This window comes from Plectropomus leopardus, chromosome 16 (assembly GCF_008729295.1).
Source record: "Plectropomus leopardus isolate mb chromosome 16, YSFRI_Pleo_2.0, whole genome shotgun sequence".
Classification (NCBI taxonomy): Eukaryota; Metazoa; Chordata; class Actinopteri; order Perciformes; family Serranidae; genus Plectropomus; species Plectropomus leopardus.
This window is the reverse complement of record NC_056478.1, coordinates 4,431,995-4,455,299: the sequence shown is the minus strand read 5'-3', so window position 1 is coordinate 4,455,299 and position 23,305 is coordinate 4,431,995. Positions and strand designations below refer to the sequence as shown.

The 23,305-nt window shown below is 40.5% G+C and overlaps 1 protein-coding gene across 1 annotated transcript; it reads left to right on the top strand.

The window, feature by feature from the left end:
* The first annotated feature begins 3,148 nt into the window (after positions 1 to 3,148).
* agbl5 (AGBL carboxypeptidase 5) lies at positions 3,149 to 23,256 on the top strand. The gene is given in 18 exon segments (XM_042503510.1): positions 3,149 to 3,389; positions 4,958 to 5,253; positions 5,358 to 5,529; positions 6,121 to 6,287; positions 6,408 to 6,585; positions 6,718 to 6,896; positions 9,731 to 10,268; positions 11,008 to 11,177; positions 11,477 to 11,612; positions 12,631 to 12,848; positions 12,931 to 13,136; positions 14,598 to 14,624; positions 14,627 to 14,773; positions 19,509 to 19,657; positions 19,789 to 19,838; positions 20,751 to 20,944; positions 21,731 to 21,864; positions 22,357 to 23,256. Coding segments are annotated over 17 exon segments (2,898 nt in total). The 5' UTR covers positions 3,149 to 3,389; positions 4,958 to 5,038; the 3' UTR covers positions 22,375 to 23,256.
* Positions 23,257 to 23,305: the final 49 nt, after the last annotated feature.

Here is a 23,305-nt window from a genome sequence, read left to right as displayed (position 1 = left end):
ACGTTAAAAAAATGATCATCCTTGAGTAACCAGTATTGTGCGTTGGGCCACATGTAGTATATTTTGAAAGACAAGTCATGGGCTGTTTTAAATCTGTCCAGGGGCCACAATTGGCCCCCGGGCCAGACTTTGGATATGCCTGCTCTAGAACAATATACGGCAAAATTTTCTCTTATTTTTGCTGGTAACATAATTTGTTCTGATATTGTTAATACCCATTGATTTTTGGGATTTACCAATGCTTTTATTCATTTTTGCTCTTCTTTTAATGAAGAGCATTTTTTATGATTTATGGTCCAAGATAAGAGAAACAAAACTCACGTTAGTTGCGCTGCACTGTTTTAATTTATTACTTAATTCGGGGAATGAACGCACATGAATTGAGTCCTGGCACTGTTTTTAAATTACTTACTTTTTTATGATGTTTAATAGCATCAGTTTGGTAACAAATTCACCATCAACTTACAGTAAACCATGATTCTGTATTGTTTACAGCTTGTTTCCACTGCCCTCATGTGGCCAGTCATTGAGCTGTAAGGTCATGCATTTATGGGCCACAGAGCGTGCAGATACTCATATTGCTCTGATCAATTTATTCATTTCAGAATTTAACACTTCCCACCATGTGTGATCGCATTAACAAACAAAATTATATGTCAGTCAAATGTGTGTAAATACTGCAAATGTCACATCTGCTTCAGTTTATTTTAAAAGCAACTGATGAGATATGTATATATGTCATAAAATACAGATTTAAGTCCATTTTTCAAACAGTTTGAGACAGATTTTAAGTAACTGCTTTAACATCGGGCCTGGAAAGATTATTTTTCTTGAGATAATTTAGCCCTACAGACAGTACGACAGCCAAGAGAGGCTTTTTTCCTACATGCTTAACATGTTCATTTTGAAGAACACAATCATGTTAAATGTTAAATTATTCAACATTTTAAATACTTCTTAAACACCACTTTAAGTGGACCACCTTAAAACCACAGCAATGCAAATAAATAAAGAAAAATATAGTACATAATAAAACAACAGCCCAATTGGCATCCCGCAAAACAAACTAATACAACATGATATTTTTAAAGTACAAACCGCCAAAAAATAAAAAGGTGCAATGTTTCACCCACCAGGAAATACAGGTGCCAAGTAGCCCACAGCATGTTTCTATTTACTGATTAGATGTGTGATGTTGCGACCAGATAATAACAGAAAGTGGATAATTCGGCAAGGACTACTGTTTTTATCATTGCACTGTGCTTTCTGTGGTGGTTTCAGAATAAAAAGAAGATAAAGCAGGCATCAGTTTGTCTGTTTTTGCAACTGTGCTCCAAAAAGTGTGCAAGATATCCATCCATCATAGATTTAGGTATTGCAGTGGCACAAAATCAGAGGGTAACACTCTGATTGATTAATATAACTGACTTTAGACATATGTGATATGTTATACTGTTGACTTTGAAAGTTCACATCAAATGTGTGTTATTATGTGAAATCAGATTTCTATTTCTGGAGCTGAAGCAGGAGATATAATGACAGTAGGTGCTGTGATAAAATCTCTGTTCAATCTCGAAACCTTTACAATATGAAGATGTACAACACATAGGCACTGTATTATACAGAGTTATAACATTTTGTTCAATTTTTCAGTAAATAGTGAATTTGGTTTCTTTGCAAAATTCCTTTGACTGAGTTCTGCTGGAGGCAAAGTGAGGAATGCTTTTCAGATTTGGCTTTTTAGGATTTAAGTCCACTCTCTTGAACTCTGTCTGTGACAGTGGTGGAAATTACATTTAGTCATTTGTGTACAAACTGAGGAAACTGTTTTTTGAGTATTTTTTCTTCCATGCCCCGTAATACTTTTACTCCACTTTATGTCAGAGGTATATGTACTTTTTACTTCATTACATATTTTTTTCTGACAGCTTTAGTTACAAATGAAGATTTTGCATTAAAAAACAAAAAAAAAAGTTTTGTTAAAAATAATCAACCTTTATGTTTACAACCTTACAGTTCATTTAATCTCAGCTGAAATTGTTAGTGAATTTATCAATAAGCCAATTGATGGAGAATTAATTGACAATTATTTCCAACTTCCACCACAAGCAATGGGCAGGATTTCTTTTCAAATTTGACTTTTTCTGGAGTTTAATTCGTTCTCCCAAACTCTGTCTCTGTGACAGTGGTGGATGAATGTACATTTACTCAAGGACTGTGTACAAATTTGTGGTACTTGTCCTTTACTTATTTTATTTTCATGCCCCTTTATACTTCTACTTCACTACTTGTAAGATGGATATATTGTACTTTTTACTTAACTACATACATTTATTTGCAAGCTGTAGTTATTAGTTGGGGCCTACTTTACAAATACAGATTTAGACGATGCATAAAAACATAAGAGTAACATACATAAGAGTTTTTAAACTATGTAAAATATGATGTTTTGTTATCAAAAGTTTATAAAAGTACAGCTAAAAATATTGGTAGCTATTCAGAAAAAATCATTTGCCTTTTTTTTAATACAGCCTATTTTTTATTTTTATTTTAGATTTATTTATTTTAGATTTTTCTGCATTGAATCCTTTTACTATCATTACCTTAACTACCTTTTCCTTTTATACTCACATTTATTTACTTACACTTACATTATTTTTTACAATTAATATTTAAAGTACCTTTTCCTGTTTATACTTGCATTTACCTACTTAGACTTACTTAGTATAATGTTTTTAGTGCATGCTTTTACTTGTAACAGTGTATTTTCTCAGTGTGGTAGCTTTTTATTACTTTTACTTGTAACAGAGTATTTTCTCAGTGTGGTAGCCTATTACTACTTTTACTTGTAACAGAGTATTTTCTCAGTGTGGTAGCATATTATTAGTTTTACTCGAGCAAAGGGACTGAGCATGTCTTCTATGTAAATGATGGAGTAAGAGAGTTGAGTTTTGTTTCATTATCGTTTGATTGTATTCATTTATTTTACAGTTGTGATGCGTTTTATCCCTTTTTAATTTCTTTTTAATAAGGTTAGTGTATTTTGCACTCCGGGGCCACCGTACACAGCACTAATAGCGTCATAATAATTGTTGTCACTTAGTGTAGCCTAAAATTAGCCTTATGCGTGAATGTAACTGTGGCTCCCACCGTCTTTTACTGCTACTACGTGTGAATTACTTGTACATATAGTTTCATTAATACAACGTTTGCCATGTATCAGATTTTAAATAACGTCAGCACTGACAGCATCTTTTCACTGTGACGATAAGCGAAATTTCCAGACAGCGTTGATTTCTCCGGAGGACCCTGAACGCAGCACGAGATCAGCGGACTGAAGGCTGAGAAGGACGATGAAAACAAAAATGGACATCAAACGAAAATAGCCAGTAAGACTCAAAATCCATCATCTCACACAAAGGCATCTTTGCAGCCGAAATGTATTAGCAAAGAGAAAACCGTGTGTTAGCTAAAAACAACGGTGTCGTTTGAAACAACGGCTGCTTGTTCGCTAGCTAAGTTAGCCTCGGTAGCTTAGAAGAAACGTACGCTAACGTTATTACCTTCATGTAACATTACCGGTTCGACACCGGCCGCTGAGACTCGCGTATTTGTTAGTATTGGCGAGCATCTTGCTCATTTAAACGGTGTTAAGAGAAAGCGTTTCGTTAATCGACTTGCAGCCGTTACTCCACACCCCCCTTTAACACTCCGGTCAGCTGCTGTTGCTCTGGTGCTGAAATCAAACAGCAGCCATTGTGTTACCGTACAGGACACAGCTGCACGCATGTTGTCGGTAAAAACAGCACTGCAGCCGTTAATCTGCGACATGAGTACAGTGAGTACAGTCATCCTGCTAACATCGGGCTGTAACTGACTGTAGAGAATATTGTTTATAGTTTGGCTCTGGTTGTATTTTCATTAGTGGCCTCAGGTTGTCGCTGTTATGCATATAAGCACGTTATTACCGTACATCTTCATCTAAATGTTGTCTCTCATCGCATCTTATTCTGCTTTTTTTTGGGACATATTTTTATTGAACTTTTTGCAAAGCAGGGAAGACGAGAAAAGCAAAATACATAACAATAATGCGAACAGTAAACAAAATACTGACAATTAAACCTGACAAGATAAGACAGAAACAAACACAGAAGAAGATGATAAAAAACAGACAAAAATGAATAGATTAAAATAGAATAAAAACAAAGAAATACATATATTTAGGGCGTCTAGAAGGTTCATGGAAGACAGCATTTTGATATCATGACAAGCTGTGGCCCCACATCCTATCGTTGGCACTTAAAAACTACATTAAGTCTTTTTCTGCTTTAATAATCTTTTTTAAAAAAAAAAAAAAAAAAAATAGGAAATTCACAGTATACTATGTCAAAAAATGTCATATTATAACATAACAAAAATGTTGAAAAAGTAATTTTTCATATGGCATGAAAAACCCATAGTATATTATGTCAAAATATGCCGTATAGCATGCCAGAAAAAGGAAAAAAATTAATCATTTCAGATGTCATATGTGTTTTAAAAATGTCATAATTTAGCATGAAGGAATTTAGCTGTTTCAGATGTCAAAAATGTCATACTTAATGGAAAATGTCATAACATAGCTTGTTGAAAAAAGTTGAAAAATTATTTGTTTCAAATGTCTAAAAAAGTCATCGTATAACATGTCACAAAAAAACATTGAAAAAGTCATCGTTTCAGATGTATGTCAAAGATGTTCTAGTATAGCATGTAGAAAAATATATTGAAAAAGTTATTGTTTTCAATGGGAAAAATGATAGTATTTAAAAAAGTAATACTATTTGAAAAAGTCTTATTGTATATATAGGTATAGTTGATTTTTTTTTCATTACATCTTGATTATTGGGACTGCAAAATGTGCAAAGTATCTGAAGGCTGTCTTTCTAAGATTAGTGAAATGTAATTTATTTTATTACAGGCTGTTAAAGTCAGACCTCTGACTGAGACTTCACGAAGAACCCGAGGGGAGCAAAGAAGCGAGAGTCCAGAGTCCAGAACCATGGAGGCTCGCTTTGGTAACATTGTGTTCAGCTCCAAGTTTGACTCGGGGAACCTGGCACGAGTGGAGAAGGTGGAGAAGGGCAGCTCCAGCCCTCCTACCGATGTCGCTCCCAGTGGGAGTGCCCTCTCGGGGTCAAACCTCTCACCTGACTACGAGTTCAACGTGTGGACGCAGCCAGACTGCAGCGGCACAGAGCATGAGAATGGAAACAGGTAAAAGGCGTTCAGTTCTTTGTAGGTAAATGTTTTTACAGCTCTTACAATGAGATACTTTCTGCATCTCAAATCATGCTTTTTTGTGTTTGTGTGTGTTTCAGATCATGGTTTTACTTCAGTGTACGAGGTGCCGCACCTGGGAAGATCCTGAAAATCAATGTGATGAACATGAACAACCAGAGGAAGCTCTACAGCCAGGGCATGGCTCCTCTCGTACGCACTTTACCTGGAAAGAACCGGTGGGAAAGGATCCGCGACAGACCCACATGTGAGGTACGTACACGTCAGGCAGAGGGTCGGGCATCAGGAGCCAGAAGACCTTTTTACACAGAGATCACGCTATAGAGACGCTATTAAGTGCCGTCTTTATTTCTGGTTTAGCTTTACAAGGTCTCACTCATCAGTGAGTCCCCGCCTCAGGTATGTACTGTGCTTCGTGGCTGTTCTGCGTCCCGTGTAAACCCAGCGTTAGAAGCTTCCAAATCGTATCGTTTTCCCATTGCGCAGAGATCTATGTTCACTGTTCTTCCTTGAGTAAGTCAAAAACTACAAGCAATTGTTTTCAAAATCTCCCGTGGTGGGTTGCACGCACAACACAACGTCAAAACGTCACACTATTTGTCCCATCCTGCCAGCTGTCCCTTTTATACAGATGTCTTCTGTTACTACCTCCGGATCAAAGGCGAGACCACTCTGTCCCCGTCATGCTATCATACCTTTCATACAAAACGGCAAGGTGAAATAACGGAGTGATGTTCCCGCCCTGAACAGGCAGTGTAAAACTTGATTGTGTTGCACAGCGATTTCAGTCTGACTTCCTGACAGCTAATTCGTCTCTTCCTCGTCTCTCCTGTCGCTCTCCAGATCGTAGATAACCAGTTCATCCTCTCATTCACTCACCGGCTGTTGGAGACGCGAGGGGCGACCACCTTCTTCTCCTTCTGCTTCCCGTTCTCTTACAGTGAATGTCAGGAGATGCTGCAGCAGTTTGACAAGAGCTACCCCAACGCTGCTCAGCTCAGTCCGAACAGGTAAAACACACACACAGACGCCTCAGACACACATAACACATGTCGTTTGAAACTTTTTGTTCGTGAAATTATTAATTGTTACGACTTCTGACTCACCAATCTGCTTCCTCTCTCTGCCAGCACACCAGGCAGTATTTATTATCACAGGGAGTTGCTGTGCCACTCTCTGGATGGCAATAGAGTGGACCTGCTCACTGTGACCAACTGTAACGGGATGCAGGAGGAGAGAGAACCTCGTCTGCCCAAGCTGTTTCCCGACACCAACACTCCGAGGCCGCACCGCTTCTCCAGCAAAAGGGTATCACTCAATCACACATAAATCAGTATCCTCTTTCGTAACATGACACCTTTAATGGCTTTTAAAGACAAAAGTCCGAGGCTGGATTCACTGAATAATGTCAATATGGTGTGTGTCTGCGTGTGTTTGCAGGTGTTTTTTCTCAGCAGTCGAGTGCACCCCGGGGAGACTCCCTCATCCTTCGTGTTCAACGGTTTCCTTAATTTCATCCTGAGAAGAGACGACCCTCGAGCTCACGCGCTTCGTAACATGTTTGTGTTTAAGCTCATTCCCATGCTCAACCCAGACGGAGTCGTTCGTGGACACTACAGGTAAGAACTGCACACACACACACATGCACCATCCTAAAGCACCAACAGTTTTTGACTCAGTGATCAGTATTGTTTACAGTGTTTGCATTGATTGATTCTTGTTGCTTGTAAATGTTTAGCATGTTATTGTATGTGAAAGAGTTTTCTCTTTCCTCAGTCAGGGTCCGTGTCCACCAAAGCGTTTCTTTTCTGAGACCTTTCTGAGGCTTTTTTTTTTTTAGTAGTCGCAATGGGAACACCACATATTTTACTACACTGCAAATGTCAGCAGCATGAGGAGGTGCTGAGTGTTTATTCTGCAGCAGGTGCTGCACATTTGTCATTTTTTTCTGGTTGGAGAGAGTTGAAAAATGTTTAATGTATAAAACGCTGCGTCGTGAAATCACATTAAAGGAGGGGTGGGACTAATAGCAAAAAGACCAACAGTCACATTAACATGTACAAACTCACTGAACAACAACAATGGAGGAGAAATATGTTACTATACTGTATACATACTACCTCTCATGAACTGACATAGACCGGTGGGTCTGTCCTCTCTCCCCATGTGCTTCACCTTCCCCTTCATCTACAGAAAGTACTCGACCTTGTATTGACATCTTTATTGTGCAGACATTACGTATCAAAGCCACCAGACGCAACCAAAGCGCCCCAGCAGAAAAAAATAACCTATAAACTGCTCTCAAGTGCTCCTAGCTGAACATTTCCTGAGGAGCATTTTCAGCTGAAAAAAACCTACAGTTCAGTTACAGTTTCAGCAGTTAGCAGGTGTGGAGTGTTTTTTTCTTGTAACAGAGGAAATTAGGGATTGGGTTTACGTGCACTTTAGTAACCTGGTTGCTGTTATAATCAGATTTCTTCCCTTTATGCAGCTTTATTGTGAAAGCATTACTTCTGAATGGTTTAAGCATGAAGTGATGATGTGGATTTTTTGTGTGTATGAGAGAGAACAGGTTGCACACTGTTTTTCTGTACAGTATTTCAGGATTTTAGTATTAAATCCTCAGCTGTGAAAAATAACTTATTCAGACATCATATAGACAATAGTTATTTTTAGTTTTATTCTGAAATTATTTTGAGTATAAGAATGTATAGCTATATATATATATATATATGTATATATATATATATATATATATATATATATATACATATATATATATACATACTATATCCTGCAATTCTGCAGCAATACGTCTGTGTCTGAAGTCTGTGTGTCTCTATGTCATCCACATTTACATGTAAAAAGCTGATAAGAAACCCTTTTATCTGTATACATGACCATAAAATCAGCTTTTTCAAGGAGAAATTGAGCTGAAGAAATCAGGTTTCTCTGGTTTTCTCATTCATGTAAATGTAACATGTAAGAAACCTGGTTACTCCAGAAAGACGACTGTAACCCGGTTACTTAAGTGCATGTAAACACAGGATCAGGTTATAGGAGCCAGGTCAGATGTCATGTGTTGACCCTTTTAGCCAAACAGGTTAAACCTCTAACTGTGTCTCAGACAGTGATATGTGAGGGATAATATTATATAGCATATTATAATGTGTATTTTTACCATCATGTCTTTATCTAAAAAAAAATCGTTGTTGAAAAAAAATGTGAAAATGGTGCTTAAAGGTATACTATTTGCTTGGTGTTTTGCTTAACTATATGTGCTCTCTGTCCTCCATTTCCTTAGCTTCCTTTAAGATGCATGCTGCTTATGGTCTACTTTTTTTTTTTCTAAAGTTCGAAACTCATGTGTGCTGTTATAGGCATGGGGGCTACACGTCCAGAAGCAAATTAATAAGAAAATACAGGCAGAGGACAGAGTCTCTGCAGATAAAAGCACCACCACACCCTTCTAGTGGGTCATTAGTGATGATTGAAAGGGATCACTTTGAGTATATTTACATTGTTTTTTAGGAAAATCCTTTGAAGGAGCAGTGTGTAGGATGTAGTGGCATCTAGTGGTGAGGATGCAGAGAGCAACCAGTGGAAATTTTGTTGTTATGTTCACCAGAAAATTAAAGAATGAAAAAGTGTGCATATTACCCTCAGTCAACACAAAGGAAGGCAATCATCAATTCATACAAAGCAAATGTCAGCATTATATTTAATTTATAAAACCTCAGGAAGCTATTATTATTCATTATTTTTTAATTTCATTAAATTAAAATTTTAACTAAAATTTATTTTTTAAAAAAGAAGGGAACTTGCTGTATATGATGCTAAAGGCATTTAAACAAAGTTGTGTCTTGGAGTTTGTTATTTTAAATTCAAAATTTTGACAAATATTTTTATTTTTTAATGTAAATGCATATCTGTTTCAAATATCAGTTATGGACTCACTAAGTACTAATGATCGCTATCGGACCTGAGAAATCAGTATCGGTTGACTGCTAGTCTTTTTCTCTCCAGAACAACCAGACCAGGCAATATAAATCTGAATAAAGCAGTTTAACGTTAAAAAAATGAGTTTTTCTCCTAAGTTGAGAAGCTGCTTACTATGGTGGCTGACGATGTTTGATTGGTATTCGATTTGTCCATTCTGGGCTTCTGTAGAAACATGGGGGGTGCAACATGGCAATCTCCATGTAGATATTAACAACTCATTCCAACGTAACAAAACACAGTAATTCTTATTTTCAGGTGATTAAACACTAAAGAACACATACTTATTATATTATATTCCATTTCTGCTCATATAAACCTCTCAATCCTACACACTGGATCTTTAAAACGTACCGAATGCAGCACAATGTGACCTGGATTTCAAACTGCTGTCACAGTGGATGAATGTTTATTCGGCTGTTTTTAGTAACAGTGACTCGTTTCTGTTTTTCAGGACTGACTCCAGGGGTGTAAACTTGAACAGACAGTACCTGAACCCCAGCCCTGAGCTGCACCCCTCCATCTATGCAGCCAAAACACTTTTACTTTACCACCACACACACAACCGCCTGCACAGCACACAGTCCAGCATTCACTGTAACAGCCCCACACACACACAGACCCCGCCCCTCAGCATCAAACCCGACAACCAGCATCCGTCTCCTCCCTTCACCGCCCTCGAAGTCAGCTTGAACCAACGAAACGCGGAGAAGGACGCAAATCCCGCGCTGCCAGAAGTTCCCATGGTGATGGAGGAAAACGCCTGGGTCACCACGGAGACGGAGACGGGGAAGGGAGACCGGAACAGCTCGTCGAGCTCTTCGGAGACTGTAGCTCCTGTTACTGTGGAGGTAACAGAACCGGAGGTGGAGGAACAAGAGTCAATTCCACCACAGGAGGGAGGTGTGGCTTATTATGTGGACTTACATGGCCACGCCTCTAAACGGGGATGCTTTATGTACGGAAATAGCCTTCCTGACGAGAGCCAGCAGGTGAGCGTCCTCTCTTTGGAGTGTTTTTGTAAAATCGGAAACTAATATTCAGATAGATTGTGTTTTCTAGTAATTAGTTTCATTTTATTAAAGGGTAAGTTTGGTAATTTTCAATCTGGACGCTATTTTCCTATGTTTTAGTGTCTAAGTCATTAATGGAGACAATTTGTCGTCCAATATTGAGTGAGAGCGCTGCAGCCAGCAGCAGCGATACAGGCCGCAATGTAACCACTCTGAGCATATACACCTTCAGTTTACATCCTTTGCCACTGACAGGCTCACATTGTTATTAAAAGTTTCTGATAACATCATAGAAAGGATCTCTTCACAGATAGACCTTTTTTATAGAGTAAGATTGTTTAATTTGACCAGAAGCAGCCCCCAAAATCACTATCGCCCAAAACACTAGACTTCATTTAAATACATAATATTTTTAGTGTGTATAGAGCCAATATATTTCCACATGTAACAGGATGAATTAAGGGTTTATTTCACCCACTCTGAGCCTGTCAGTGCCAAAAACAAGCACATGAAGTGATGGTGTCCTGAGTGGTTAATTTGCAGCCTTTTTTTCAATACTGACCAATAAGTGACAAAAATAAGGTTGAAAAACACAAAACTTACCCTTCGGGTTTTTTGTTTTTAAATGCTGTCTTTGACATGTTTATTCATCCCTGCACAGCAGCTGTAGCAGATAGATACTTTCTGTTACATAAATCTAAGTTTCTTCTCTCTGCAGGTGGAGAATATGTTGTATCCCAGACTGATCGCTGTCAACTCTGCCCACTTTGATTTCCTGGGCTGTAACTTCTCCGAGAAAAACATGTACGCTCGAGACAAGAGGGACGGTCAGTCTAAAGAAGGCAGCGGGCGGGTGGCCATTCACAAGGCAATAGGGCTGCTTCACAGGTCAGATTTCAACCAATTCACAACACTGATGTTCAGTGGAGTCTGCTCCGATAAAACTCAACATTTCAGTTCTTTTATTCAGTTTTGGAGGGTAAAAAGTAAGATTTCTCAAATGGAAAATAATTTTAAACACATGGTGCTTTTACTCATATTTAACATTTTAATAATTTACCATGTGCTGTCAGGTCTTTCTTAATCATGATCTTGTATATAAGTGACCAGATTTGACTCTTACATTCAAATTTTAAGCTGTAAAATGTATATTTTTTAACCTGTTTCTGTTGTTGGGTCCCCACCAGCTACACTCTGGAATGTAACTACAACACTGGAAAAACCATGAACACCATCCCGCCTGCTTGTCATGACAACGGACGGGCGACCCCACCTCCCCCTCCATCATTCCCTCCAAAATACACTCCAGAAATATTTGAACAGGTTGGAAAACAAGAGTGGTTTCTGCACAAGCATTCCTCCCCTTTCAGAGAGGAATGTGGTTCTGTGTTACACAGTTGCAGGTTTTGGAGTTAATAAACAACTTTTCAACACAGTGCACACCGATCTCTGGCTCCATCCTGAAACGCCCTGTGCCCCTACTACGTAGCTCTCACCCCGTAGTTTTTCGTGTCCACATCGAGGTGTAGGGTGTCCGGCTTCTTGTTGGAATAGTGGGGTAGGATGAAGTGTTAGGGCTACCTGGCTCCCCAAACTGAACACTTAAAACTGAGTGTTATCAGAAATCACTGGCACGATGGCTGTATGAGCACAAAATATACCCACCAATATATTTTCTCCATTAATACATTTTAACGATTAAAACATGTTAAGATTTTTGAGATTTTAAAATTACAATAACCATTCTTTTATGATGATTGCATGACAGTCCCACATTGTGACGTTTCCATGTTACATTCCCCCACTATGATGGCATAGGATGCCCGAAACTTAACTAAAATCCAGCAGCAAAGTAGTGCAATAATAATAATAATAATGATAATTATAATAATAATAGCTTGGATTTATATAGCGCCTTTCACAAGACCCAAGGACGCTATTTTATGACTGTCTATTTCTGTTAATTGATAGCATGAAACTGAAGTTGCGAACAAATCGTGAGTGTTGTTGCTTTCGTTTCGTCTCCATAGTTACGTCTGTTTACGTAAACACCATCGATGACAACAATACTGGTTCTATATCAGGGTCTTTATTAGGGATTTTCCCATTTCATAACCACTAATCTTTGTTACTCTCTTCTGAGGGACACTTGGTAATGAGGGGAAGGGGCAGAGATAACAAATCTGATTGGGCAGTTGACTCTGTGTCATCAGTGGATATTTCCACGCTACGTGCACGTTAATGTTCTTGATATTATTTCACTGCAAAACTTATCTATGAACCAAATTGAACTGGAAAGATGAGGCACTTGTGAAGTAAACTCTTGGATGTTGTGCATCAGGTGGGGCGCGCCGTGGCGATCTCGGCCCTGGACATGGCGGAGTGTAACCCCTGGCCACGCCTGGTGCTGTCTGAGCACAGCTGCCTGATGAACCTTCGAGCCTGGATCCTCAAGCACGTCCGCAACACCAAAGGCCTCAACGCACACGTCAACGCTCACCCTCCACCTAGAATACACCACAATGGCAGCAAGGCGTCACCGCCAAAGAACTTCAACAAGTGAGTATAACTCACCTTTTTATTAAACCCGTTGTTTCTTTGTCACGTGTAACATTTCGGTTTCTGTGTTTGCATCGATCAGCAGCTGTCTGTCTGGCTCGTCGTCGGAGAACACCCTCAGCCGAATTCGCTGCAACAGCCACAGTAGCAGCAGCCAGACGCCCTCCCCGAAGATGCACAACTCCCCGAGCTTTACTTTCGGCTGCCCCCCACCCCGAACTCACACGCAGCACAACGGCACGCACAGCAACGGACGTGGAGGCAACAAGACACTCGGGCCAGTCAGGGGTAAGATGATCTCTCCACCATCTGCTTGTGTTGCTGGCTGACATTTTCCGTCGCCTCTCCCTGGGTGAACCCAGGTCAACGCTTTTCTCTGTTTCTCTCACATATTCTGTCGTCTAGATTCTCTCTATCTTGCTTTCATCCTCGTTTTTTCTGCTGTTGGAGTTCAGAGAGGCTAACATGTGGTTGATGTGTCAGTGTCTGTGTGATGAAGAGCTTCAGGTTTATTGTGATGGTGACGTACATTTGGTTTCAGGTTCGGGGTTTGCTGGATTTTAGAGTCACTAGCACATGGATTAATGTCCTGGATGTCTGTGGCCTGGAACATCAGCATGGCCCCTGCATGACCTTAGCATGACCTTAGCATGACCCCACCTGCTGCTGCTGTCTGTGCATACATTTTCTCACCATTGAAGTTTAGTCCCACCACAGTGAAATCACATGAGCCCCGTTCAAATGCACTAAAACCACATTCATTTTGGTGAAAGACTTGTTGAAACATCCTGGCACAACTTGGCCCTGACACACCAGTCTGAAAGTAAGCGTCCATCACCCTCTTTTTTTTTGCGATGCGTACAACACTAATTGGAACTAGATGTCGCTTGTTGACTGTTTTCAGCCAATTCAGTGTGTTGAATCTGCATCAGAAATGGCAAATATTTAGAATTTAAAATATAACAAAGTCCAACAAAAAACGTAGTTTAAATGCCTTTAGCAAATGTTTAATCAAAACTGAAATGTTCAACATTATATACAGCAAGTACCCTGCAACTTTTTTTTCAATAGTCTAGAGTAGTTTATAGTACAGTATACTATAGAAAATTAAAAAATAAATCAATCAAAATGGCTCCCTGAGGTTTTACAAAGTCAGAGTTCCTCCCATGCTGACACTTTTTTACACTTTTTAATTAATCAATTTTATCTGCGTTTATTAAAATAAAATATTGATACAGATAATTGGCAAAATGCGAAATATCGGTCCCGGTAATCAGCCAGGCCGATAATCTGTCGACCCCTACCATTTACCCCCAGTGTACAAAAGTGAAGCCAAAATATTCCAGATATGGCCGCTGCCACCTTATCCTGATGACGTACAGTAATTCGGAGCCAGTCTGCACAGTAGCAATCTCCGCTTTGTCATGTTTCTGCCGTCCAACCAAATGCGAGCAGACAGCCCCCTGCAGCGCATGGACATGTCCAAGAGCTCACTCTAGTGCGCAGACATGTCCCACAGCCGGCTGCAGCGCTTGTACTTTGTTTTAATTGTAGTAATTATTGCGGACGTGTCCCACAGCCCATCATTCAGATTCTGATTTACATTTTGTCAATTGACTCACGAAGAGCATTTGAACATCCTCTATTTTGTGTCCGTGCGCGGCTCATGTGAGGACACTTTTGCGTGTGCACCCACTCCCCGCATGTCTCTGAGTTGGTGCGTGTGTGTATGTGTCTCCCTCTCTGTAGACCCTAAGCCTCAGGAGAAGAGACGCCCCCCCACCACCGCTCCATCCTACGGTCTCCCAGCAACAGCCACGCACCCTCCCGCCCCCCACTCTCACCCCCTTCCTCCTCCTCCTCCTCGTCTTCCTCTGTGTGCGCGGCGGGCTCCTGTCCCCTCCCGGCCTCCGTCAGTATGACAGGTCTGTACTCCCTGCAGTCCCCCAGCCTCTCCACCTTGCTCCCCTCCCTGCAGGCTCTGCCCCGCCCCGTGCTGCTCTCCAAACTGAGCCCCCCTGCTCCTTCAGGGTCTCCCGCCGCCTGCCAACACTCCAGCGGGGCCCACCCAGGACTCAATCTGACCCAACCTGTGAGAGCCGTTCGTGTGTGTGTGTGTGTGTGTGTGTGTGTGTGTGTGTGTGTGTGTGTGTGTGTGTGTGTGTGTGTGTGTGTGGACTACGTGAGTGTGTGCTCTTTAAATGGCTTGGAGTACCAGATAAGCGGTGTTTTAAGATTTCCTCACAGAAACTTTCACCTACCTCGTACTCCACGTACTCTCTGTGTGTGTGTGTGTGTGTGTGTGTGTGTGTGTGTCTGTGTCTGTTTGTGTGTGTGTGTGTGTGTGTGTGTGTTTGAAACATCACTGGTGCTAGCTAAATTTTTGTCAGATATTATTTTTCCTTGCATACTTATCTGTGTAACAACGTGTATCTACAGTATTAGCACCTTAGGAAGCACTTGAGAGTGCAAAACGTTCCTTCAAAAATCAATTGTGACTGAAATGTGTCAAAAAATGTTTTTCGTTATATTACCAACCATCAGTCAACCATCGCCTATTACACTGTTGGTATTACCTGGCTTAGTTCTTGTGGCTGTCCTGCAGAGCGGTTAGTGTGTGTGTGTGTGTGTGTTTAGTAAAGAGAGAAAGCTGCTTGGCTACGTAATGTATATTCTCCCTCCAGGACTCGCAGGATATACTTTTATATTTATGGAAGCTCAAAACATCAGAGTCACACATTTCTTGTGTTACTCTGGAATATAATTGCAGTTAATAACGGAAATATACTAATGCATAGCATTACATTGAAGACGTTTGTAAAGAAATAATAAGCTATGAAGAATACCATGGTACTGTGCTGACATTTAAGAAATAGCCAGGCCTGTTGATGAAATGATTTTTTCTTTTCTTGCAGTTACTGTTTTAATCGGACCTATTCGTGATCAGCAGCAGTGAGAATTATAGACTTTCACTTTTGCCATGCTGCACTTACATTTTTGAATTATTTATTGATTTTTATTTAATTTTTCAAATGTATCTAATGTTATTATTTTCTTTTTTTTTTAAGAAATAGTGTTTGCAGAATAGGACTGAACACAGTGTCTTCTGTTTCTGTCAAATCCTTTAAAGCACCTTTATCTTTTTTTTTCAATGTTTTTCCCTCTTTACTGTTTATATGTGAAACAGTGTAAGCAGGGCTGATCAGACTGTCCACTCAGAGTCATATTCGGACTTATTTCAGCCTCTAGTGACACAAAATAGCATTTGAAAGGATTGTAGTTTTTCTTTTTAAATATAAGTCAGTGATACATTCTTAGTTGTGAACCTGTATCATTCCAGTGTCAGTCGGGTGTCGGTCTTGACATTATGATATTCACAGTGTAGCATACTGCCAGAAACCTCATGTGGAGGGTTTTTTTTAGGATACACAAAATTTAATTATTGAGCTATTCAAAAGCAATATCATATCTTTGTTTAGTCTGTGTTCAAGCAGTTTGAGTCAAAGTTGCGTTTAGAATTTTCTAATACGATTCCATTATTGATTTTGGTGTAAATAAGGTTTTTTAATTTATTACGTTCCATCAAAATGGTGAAGAAAACAACAGTTATCATTTATTCGGGCACATTTGTGTGTTTTAGTGTAAAGTGAACCTGGCAGGTGTTTAGTCAACGGTTAAAGTTAATATTATTTGTGGTTAGCAGAGGTGAGAATGATTTTGTTGTCCTGGTCTGTACACACGCTTCATAGAACAATTGTGGGATTCTTGTATTTTATGTGTTACTTAGTTTTTTTTTATGTACTGTCATCCGAGTACTTGATGATGGTCTGTGTTTTAGGACCGTCCATTTTAGATGCACTGAAGACGCAGAGGCAGCGTGTGAGACATGGAGACATTTTATGAGCAGATGAACCAGATCGTGAATGGATTGCATTGAAGTAGCTTTGACTCGCTGCAGCTATCGTCTGTTCCAGTGCTGTGTGGTGTAGTAGTTCTGGTGTGCCTTGCTTTGGTGTCTGTGGTAGGCAGTAGGTTTTGGAGGCTCTGCTCCTTCGTTTCAATGCTCCTGGATTATATCGTGGTCTGGTAAGTCACCGATACTGCCTCCTCATCTGCTTTTTCTTCGAAATGGAGAAAATTGCTCCTGGAAGTTGCAATTAAGAGGGAGAAAGAGTAGTAATTTATTTATAAGTTAGTGGCTTTTTTAGTATCTAGGCCTAAAACACTGTACGGTTTTACAATTTACAGTATATATAACTGCAAATAATGTTGGACATTAGCATATGTAGGACTTTTGTTGACCTTTGGAAAAATATCAAACTAAAACTGATGCCAGAGATTCTCTTCAGCACTGTCTTCTCTTACGTGTCGATGACACCACGTCTGCGATGCTGTCTCGCCATGTTCTCCAGGCGACTCTTTATCCCACCGGGAGCGTTTCAGAAGCGAAGCGTCCTGCTGGCCGATACTGTAGACTTGCTGAGATTGTGCTTCTTTTTCATTCATTTTTGTGATTCTACCGTGGCTGACTAAGCTACGTATATAAATGCTTTCCTTTTCTTTCTCTTTAAATTATGTTTATTGATGTTTTTACCCACTTTGTATTGCTGTAGCCTACAGTCCAGCCATGACAGAAGTAGGTCAAAGAATTTTGGTCATGTTACAGTCAAAAAAACATTATCATCTTGATAATTATACAGATCAATATTTAAAAAATCCAGTTAAGCGTGAAATAGATTGAAGATTTGTGGCTGTTTTAGTGAAAAGCATATTCATCTTAATAATTATACAGATGAATAATTAATAATTCAATTATGAATGAAATATATAGGAGATTTTAACTGTGTTTTTATTAAAAATGCAGTGCTGTTAATATCTACTTTCTATTTCATGTACAGTGGCTGTTATCAGGAGCATTTATTCTCCTGCTGGACAGAAAGCGAGCTGCTGAAGGGAGAAGGAGCAGAAACTGTTGATGTAACGTTAGTTAAGAGAAACATGATCCCGAGTCCGTTCAAGGCGATTTCTTTTGAAAATTGACCGGATGCACCGCCGCTTGACTTCCTGCCTGATACGATCTGCTCTGTGCAGCTTGACGCGGCCGCTGTCTGCCTTCATCAAAAATAGACTGGGTGTGTATTTTCCACGCAGCAGAGTGGCGAGTCGCTGCTTAGACGCTGCGAGGCGTGCCCAGTGGAATCACAAGCATTATGTAAAACGTCCGTGATCGGCTCCGGAGGCCGTGTTGTGGCCATAATGCGACGCTGACGGACCCGGTGGAATTTAGGGGTTACATAGATAGAATATGTGCCTGCTCAAAGGGGGCTTTCACATCAGGGACCTGGGCCCGGATCTGAGTACACCCCAAGGTCCACTTCATTGATTAATGTGAACAGTGTATCATACACACTTATCTGTGCCTGAGTCCACTTGAAAAGGTGGTCTCCAGTACAGATCATGTGTCCTCCAGTATGATACACATTAAGGGTGAATACTGACTGTACCAAAACCTTGACTAAAACACAAAACAAAGTTTTTTTAAGGTTATGCAACCGTCTCAATTTAATACTCAATGAAAATGCAGCCACCCGCGGACAAACCGATTCAGCTTAGCAGCTGCCTTCAAGCTGTAATCGGAGAGCTTCACGTCAAATAGCAGTGGCTCCTCCACCAGGTGGGGGACTGGCGAGGAGCAGCGAGGTAAATGTCTGCTCCTGGCAGGTCCCTGGGACAGGAGTGTCTGTCAAAATGTCACGTAGAGATGGCGTAAGTGTACTCAGATACAATACAACATTACCAGTGTGAAAGCTGAACCACGGTGGCTGAGAGGGCGGGCAGTCGTACTCGAGGACTTTACAAATCCTTCAAATATATTAAGAAAACGCCCTTAGAGAGCAAATAAATTACAAGGAGTGTAATTCAAATCTCTGCAAATTTGATGGTCATAATTCACTCTGGGGACATAAAAAAGTCTCACTAAATGCTCCTTTATTATCACTAAGATGCTTTTTATGTGTTATCAACACAACAGGAGGACTGTCCCTTTACATCAGCGCCCTGGAAACTGTAGAAAACTGTAGTTTCATTCTGCTTTCTCACTGTGAACTCCCTGTTTCCCAGTTGCTTTAGTCCTAAAGCTCATATCCAGAACGACAAAAAAAGAAAAAGCTTTTGGTGGGAACTCACTGTATGCATAGTCACATTCTCACTAGGTCTCTCCGCTTTAAACTCCTTAATGAGAATTGTGCCGTTTCCTTCACTGTGGTGCTAACCTTCTATACCAGACGACGGGATGGTCGTTCAGTGTTTGTCCGTGTATCAGAGTATCACCTTCTTGAATGTGCTGCTGTCTTTTACCGCCTCTCTGTTTAACCTCTGGAATAAAAACTATCCCTTCGTGAAGCAACTTCTGTGTGTGGGTCCTCTACTGTCTGTTGACTCTTTGTGTGTGTGTTATCTTTATTTTTCTACTTCAGTACTCTCCTATAAGATAATCAGTCAAACACTGGTGTTCTGTGTGTGAGACAGAAAAGGATCTGTTGTTAGGTACATGAAGAACACGTTTGTGTTATTTGTTTTTATGTATAAATCAGTTTCCGTTGTTAGTTTTCTCCTGTCTTCTCTGCTTCTTGTATTTATGTCCCTCCGTCTGGTCAACAGGCCTCAGCTGCCCAGACTTTCAGGCTGGACCCAGTGGACCTAGTTCAGCCGGGTGGTCCAGAACGTCTTTCCCCACGCGTGCTGGGCGTGTGGGGAGAGGGTGTCGAACTCTCACAATCACTCATCACCCCCCAGAGGCCCGCACAGAGGTTAGCTGGCTCACTCACAGACACCAAATTCTCCTCATTTCTCGTATCATCATTGCTTTTTCTAAAATATGTCCTATAAAAAACATCCGCTTTGTTATAACGTCTCACTGTAATGTCTTCATTTGTCACAGACTAAAGACTTGGGGCCTGAACACATCCTGTCCTCCATCAAATTTAGCAAGTGAGTCTTTTGGAGTATTTAAATCACACCGGGGGCATTTTAAATCAAAGAAGAACTCAAAGGGACTGAAATCCAAATGGAAAAAAGGCACAAAAGAGAAATAAATATGATTAATCGTAAATCGCTTTAATATTACACACACTCGTATCGCTCTCTGTGCACAAAATGCGATTTTTAAAATCAAATGTTGAAAAATATTATACATTAATGTTATTTTCTACTTTCATTGAGTTATTTTTTAACCAACATCAGTCCTAATAATAAATATAAAATAACAAGTAATTTTCTGAATTTTAACCCTTCAAATGCCAGGTTTTTATCATGATTTTAAATGAAAAAAATATATATACATGTCCATAGAAGTTTTTTTTTTGATGATGATCAAAGCCTGGGTCAGTGTTTGCAGCAACATCGATTGTGACAGTGCACTTAGTTAAATAGCATGTATTTACTCCATATGCCAAATAAAATAATGTCATCAGGTACAAAATTGTAAAAATGACACATTTCAAGGCAAAAGCCCCAGATGACACCCAAAAATAACACAATGCATGTTTTTATGCTTTGATGGCTGTGGGATCAAAAAGTTTGAATGGGTTTCAATGGCAAACCTTTTGCACTTAGTATTAATGTAACAAAGTTGTTCACAAAGTGTATTATAGAGTTATTTTAGGAGCTGAGCTGGAAATCCCAAGATTAAAACAAAAGCACACTATCTTGTCAAAATTTCTGTCATATGCATGAACACAGCTGAAATGGAATCAAAAATGAATGAAAAGTGCGTAAAATGCGCCAAACAGTCCCGAATGTGTAAAAAGATTTAACAGCTGCGTTGTCACCTTAAACATTGTGTATAATCTCTGATTTACTGATGATCTGTGAGGACTGTTAACCTCTCTGTTGTCCGCTCAGGTGTGAGCTGCAGCCTCACATGAGCCGCATCCCCATCAGGAGGGCGGGGTCGACTGAAGCCCCTCCTACACACGACAGTAAGACGTCACCTACCAGCATTAACCCCGTGTCTTCTGGAGATAAAGAGGAATCAGCCACCATGAAGGTCTGGAAGCTGCTTAGACCTGGACTGCATCGCCACCTGTCACTGTCAGGCATGTATACCAGCACGTACACACGTACGTGTGGCTGAAATGCTGTCGCTCTGACAGCATTTTAAAAGTCTCGAGAAGCCACAGTTTCAATGATTTGATCTCCGTTCAGATCAGTGGAGGATAAATGAGAAGTTAGCTGCCTGTTTACTGTACATCTCTGGTGCGCCTGCACTGTGGGCCCCATAAAGCAGAAAATCCAGATTTCATGTCATCAAGCTTTTTGGCTCCATGCAATGCTGAGCCATTTTTGTAGGAATGAGCATGGCTCCACCTCCAACACTGTATCAGTTCTCTCCATACATCCACGCTTCCTGCCCGCTTATGTTCTGGCTGGTTTGTGTAAAATGCAGCTCTTTCGGTGCACTGGTTGCCGTAGACGCACAACACCGAAACTCCAGTGAACTTAAAACTGAGAGCTTTCCCTCACTACAGTAAGCTTTATCAGCGTTCTTTAAACTCATCTGTCGATGGCTTGGCAGTCGTTTATATGAAATTTCAAAATTTGGCAGGCACTTTTTTTTTAACATACTTTATGAATCCCGGAGGCTACAAATCCACGTTCCATACTTTGTCCAGATGGGGACTTGAACCAGGATCCATGAGGTCCTAAGCCAAGTCCCTGTGGACTGAGCTACCGCTGTCATTCACATCCCCCTCAGAATGACTCGTTATCACTGTGGTGCACTTTTTGTTATCTTCAGGACCAAATTTGTCCAAATACCAAAACAAGATTTATGTCATTCTGCACAAATCCACAGTTAACATCTCTTTTATTTCACGCTGCAGGTGTACCAGGGAAAGAGGGTGCCATGCAGCTGGCCTCTAAAGCGTTAATGAAGAAGAGCCCAGACAGGAGTCTCCACTTCAAAGGAAATACCATCATAGAGGCTGCACAGGAGAAGGATGAAACAACTGAACAGGTGAAAACTGCCTGTCAAATAACATTTAAGGGATAGTTCAGATTTTTTGAAGTGGAGTTATAATAATAATAATAGGAGTTATATTGCACTTGTTTAGGTACTCAAAGATGCTTTACGTGAAATGCAAAAAGAAAACAAATACAAACACAAAAAAGAGACAAAACTCTGAAGACGCTTCCATGAACAGAACAGACAAAAACACAAAAACAGAATAAAGATAAAAGGGTAGAGGTTACGGCGGTTCAGTTTTGGGGAGGCGGTGGGAGACGGGCTTTTTTGAAAAGATGGGTTTTGGGTTTATTTTGAAATGTGTGGAGTGAGTGTGAGTTGCGGATGTTCAGAGGGAGAGAAACGAGGCGCTGAACATAAATGACTGAAATTCCTCAAACGTGACCGGTGTGTGTGTGTGTGTGTGTGTGTGTGTGTGTGTGTGTGTGTGTGTGTGTGTGTGTGTGTGTGTGTGTGTGTGTGTGTGTGTGTGTGTCTTCGCAGGTGGACAGGCTCCGGTGATGCCGCTGCCTGAGACAGTGAACATGTGTGAGACAGTGACGCTGTGTGGAGAAGCTTAGCAACTGCACAGACGAGGAGACTCGCGTCTGTTTTCTCTAAATGTGAGCCCAACTTACTGAATCGTGTTTAAAACCTTTAGACTCGGGAAACGGGACGGGGCATCGTCATCACGGGAGGTTTGTTTGGGGCATCTTAACGTGCAATACAACAATTTTAACATTAAACAGAGCGCGCGTGGTGTTTTCATCCATGCACGCTCAGCATAGTCAGACCGTGGAGCTGCCCAGTGCGACCAGTGAGCAGCTTTACTGGAGCAGCTGGAGGTTTAGTGCCTTGCTCGGTGAAACCGCAGCTGTAGCTGAGGTCGGGGAGAGGTACAAACTTTCCCTAAACGTTTTCCGACTTATCAAGAATCCGCAGACTTGAAATATTTAACTTTTCATCTACCGTCGTCGTACTTCACATATCCGTTTCTTTAGTCGTTGCCTTCTGCTGTCCCCTCCCACAATGCACTCTGACCAACACTGTAATGCACTGGTGAGTATTGTTCCGGTCAGCCTCTGGCGCTGAAAGGGTTGATTTTTATTCCGACTGACAAGCACAGCAGCACCTTTATTATCTTTCCATTGTGACTTTAGAAACAAACGTGTGAGTGACGTGTGTATTTAATGCAGTTATTCCAACAGTTGTTTGTGTTTTGCGTGTAAAAGGTATTCACCCCCCGTGGACATTTTGTCACGGTTTGTTTTTTTTAAAAAGATGTAAGCATGATTTCTGACAAAAGCAAAGAAACTGAAGTGTAAAATACTAATGAGCTAAGTTACACCAGTTAGATTAAGGGACTGTTCATTATTTATCAGAGGGGGGTGGCTGGGGTGTGACTTTTTTTTTTTTTTTTTTTTACTGTTCCCAAATTTAGATAATTTTCCTT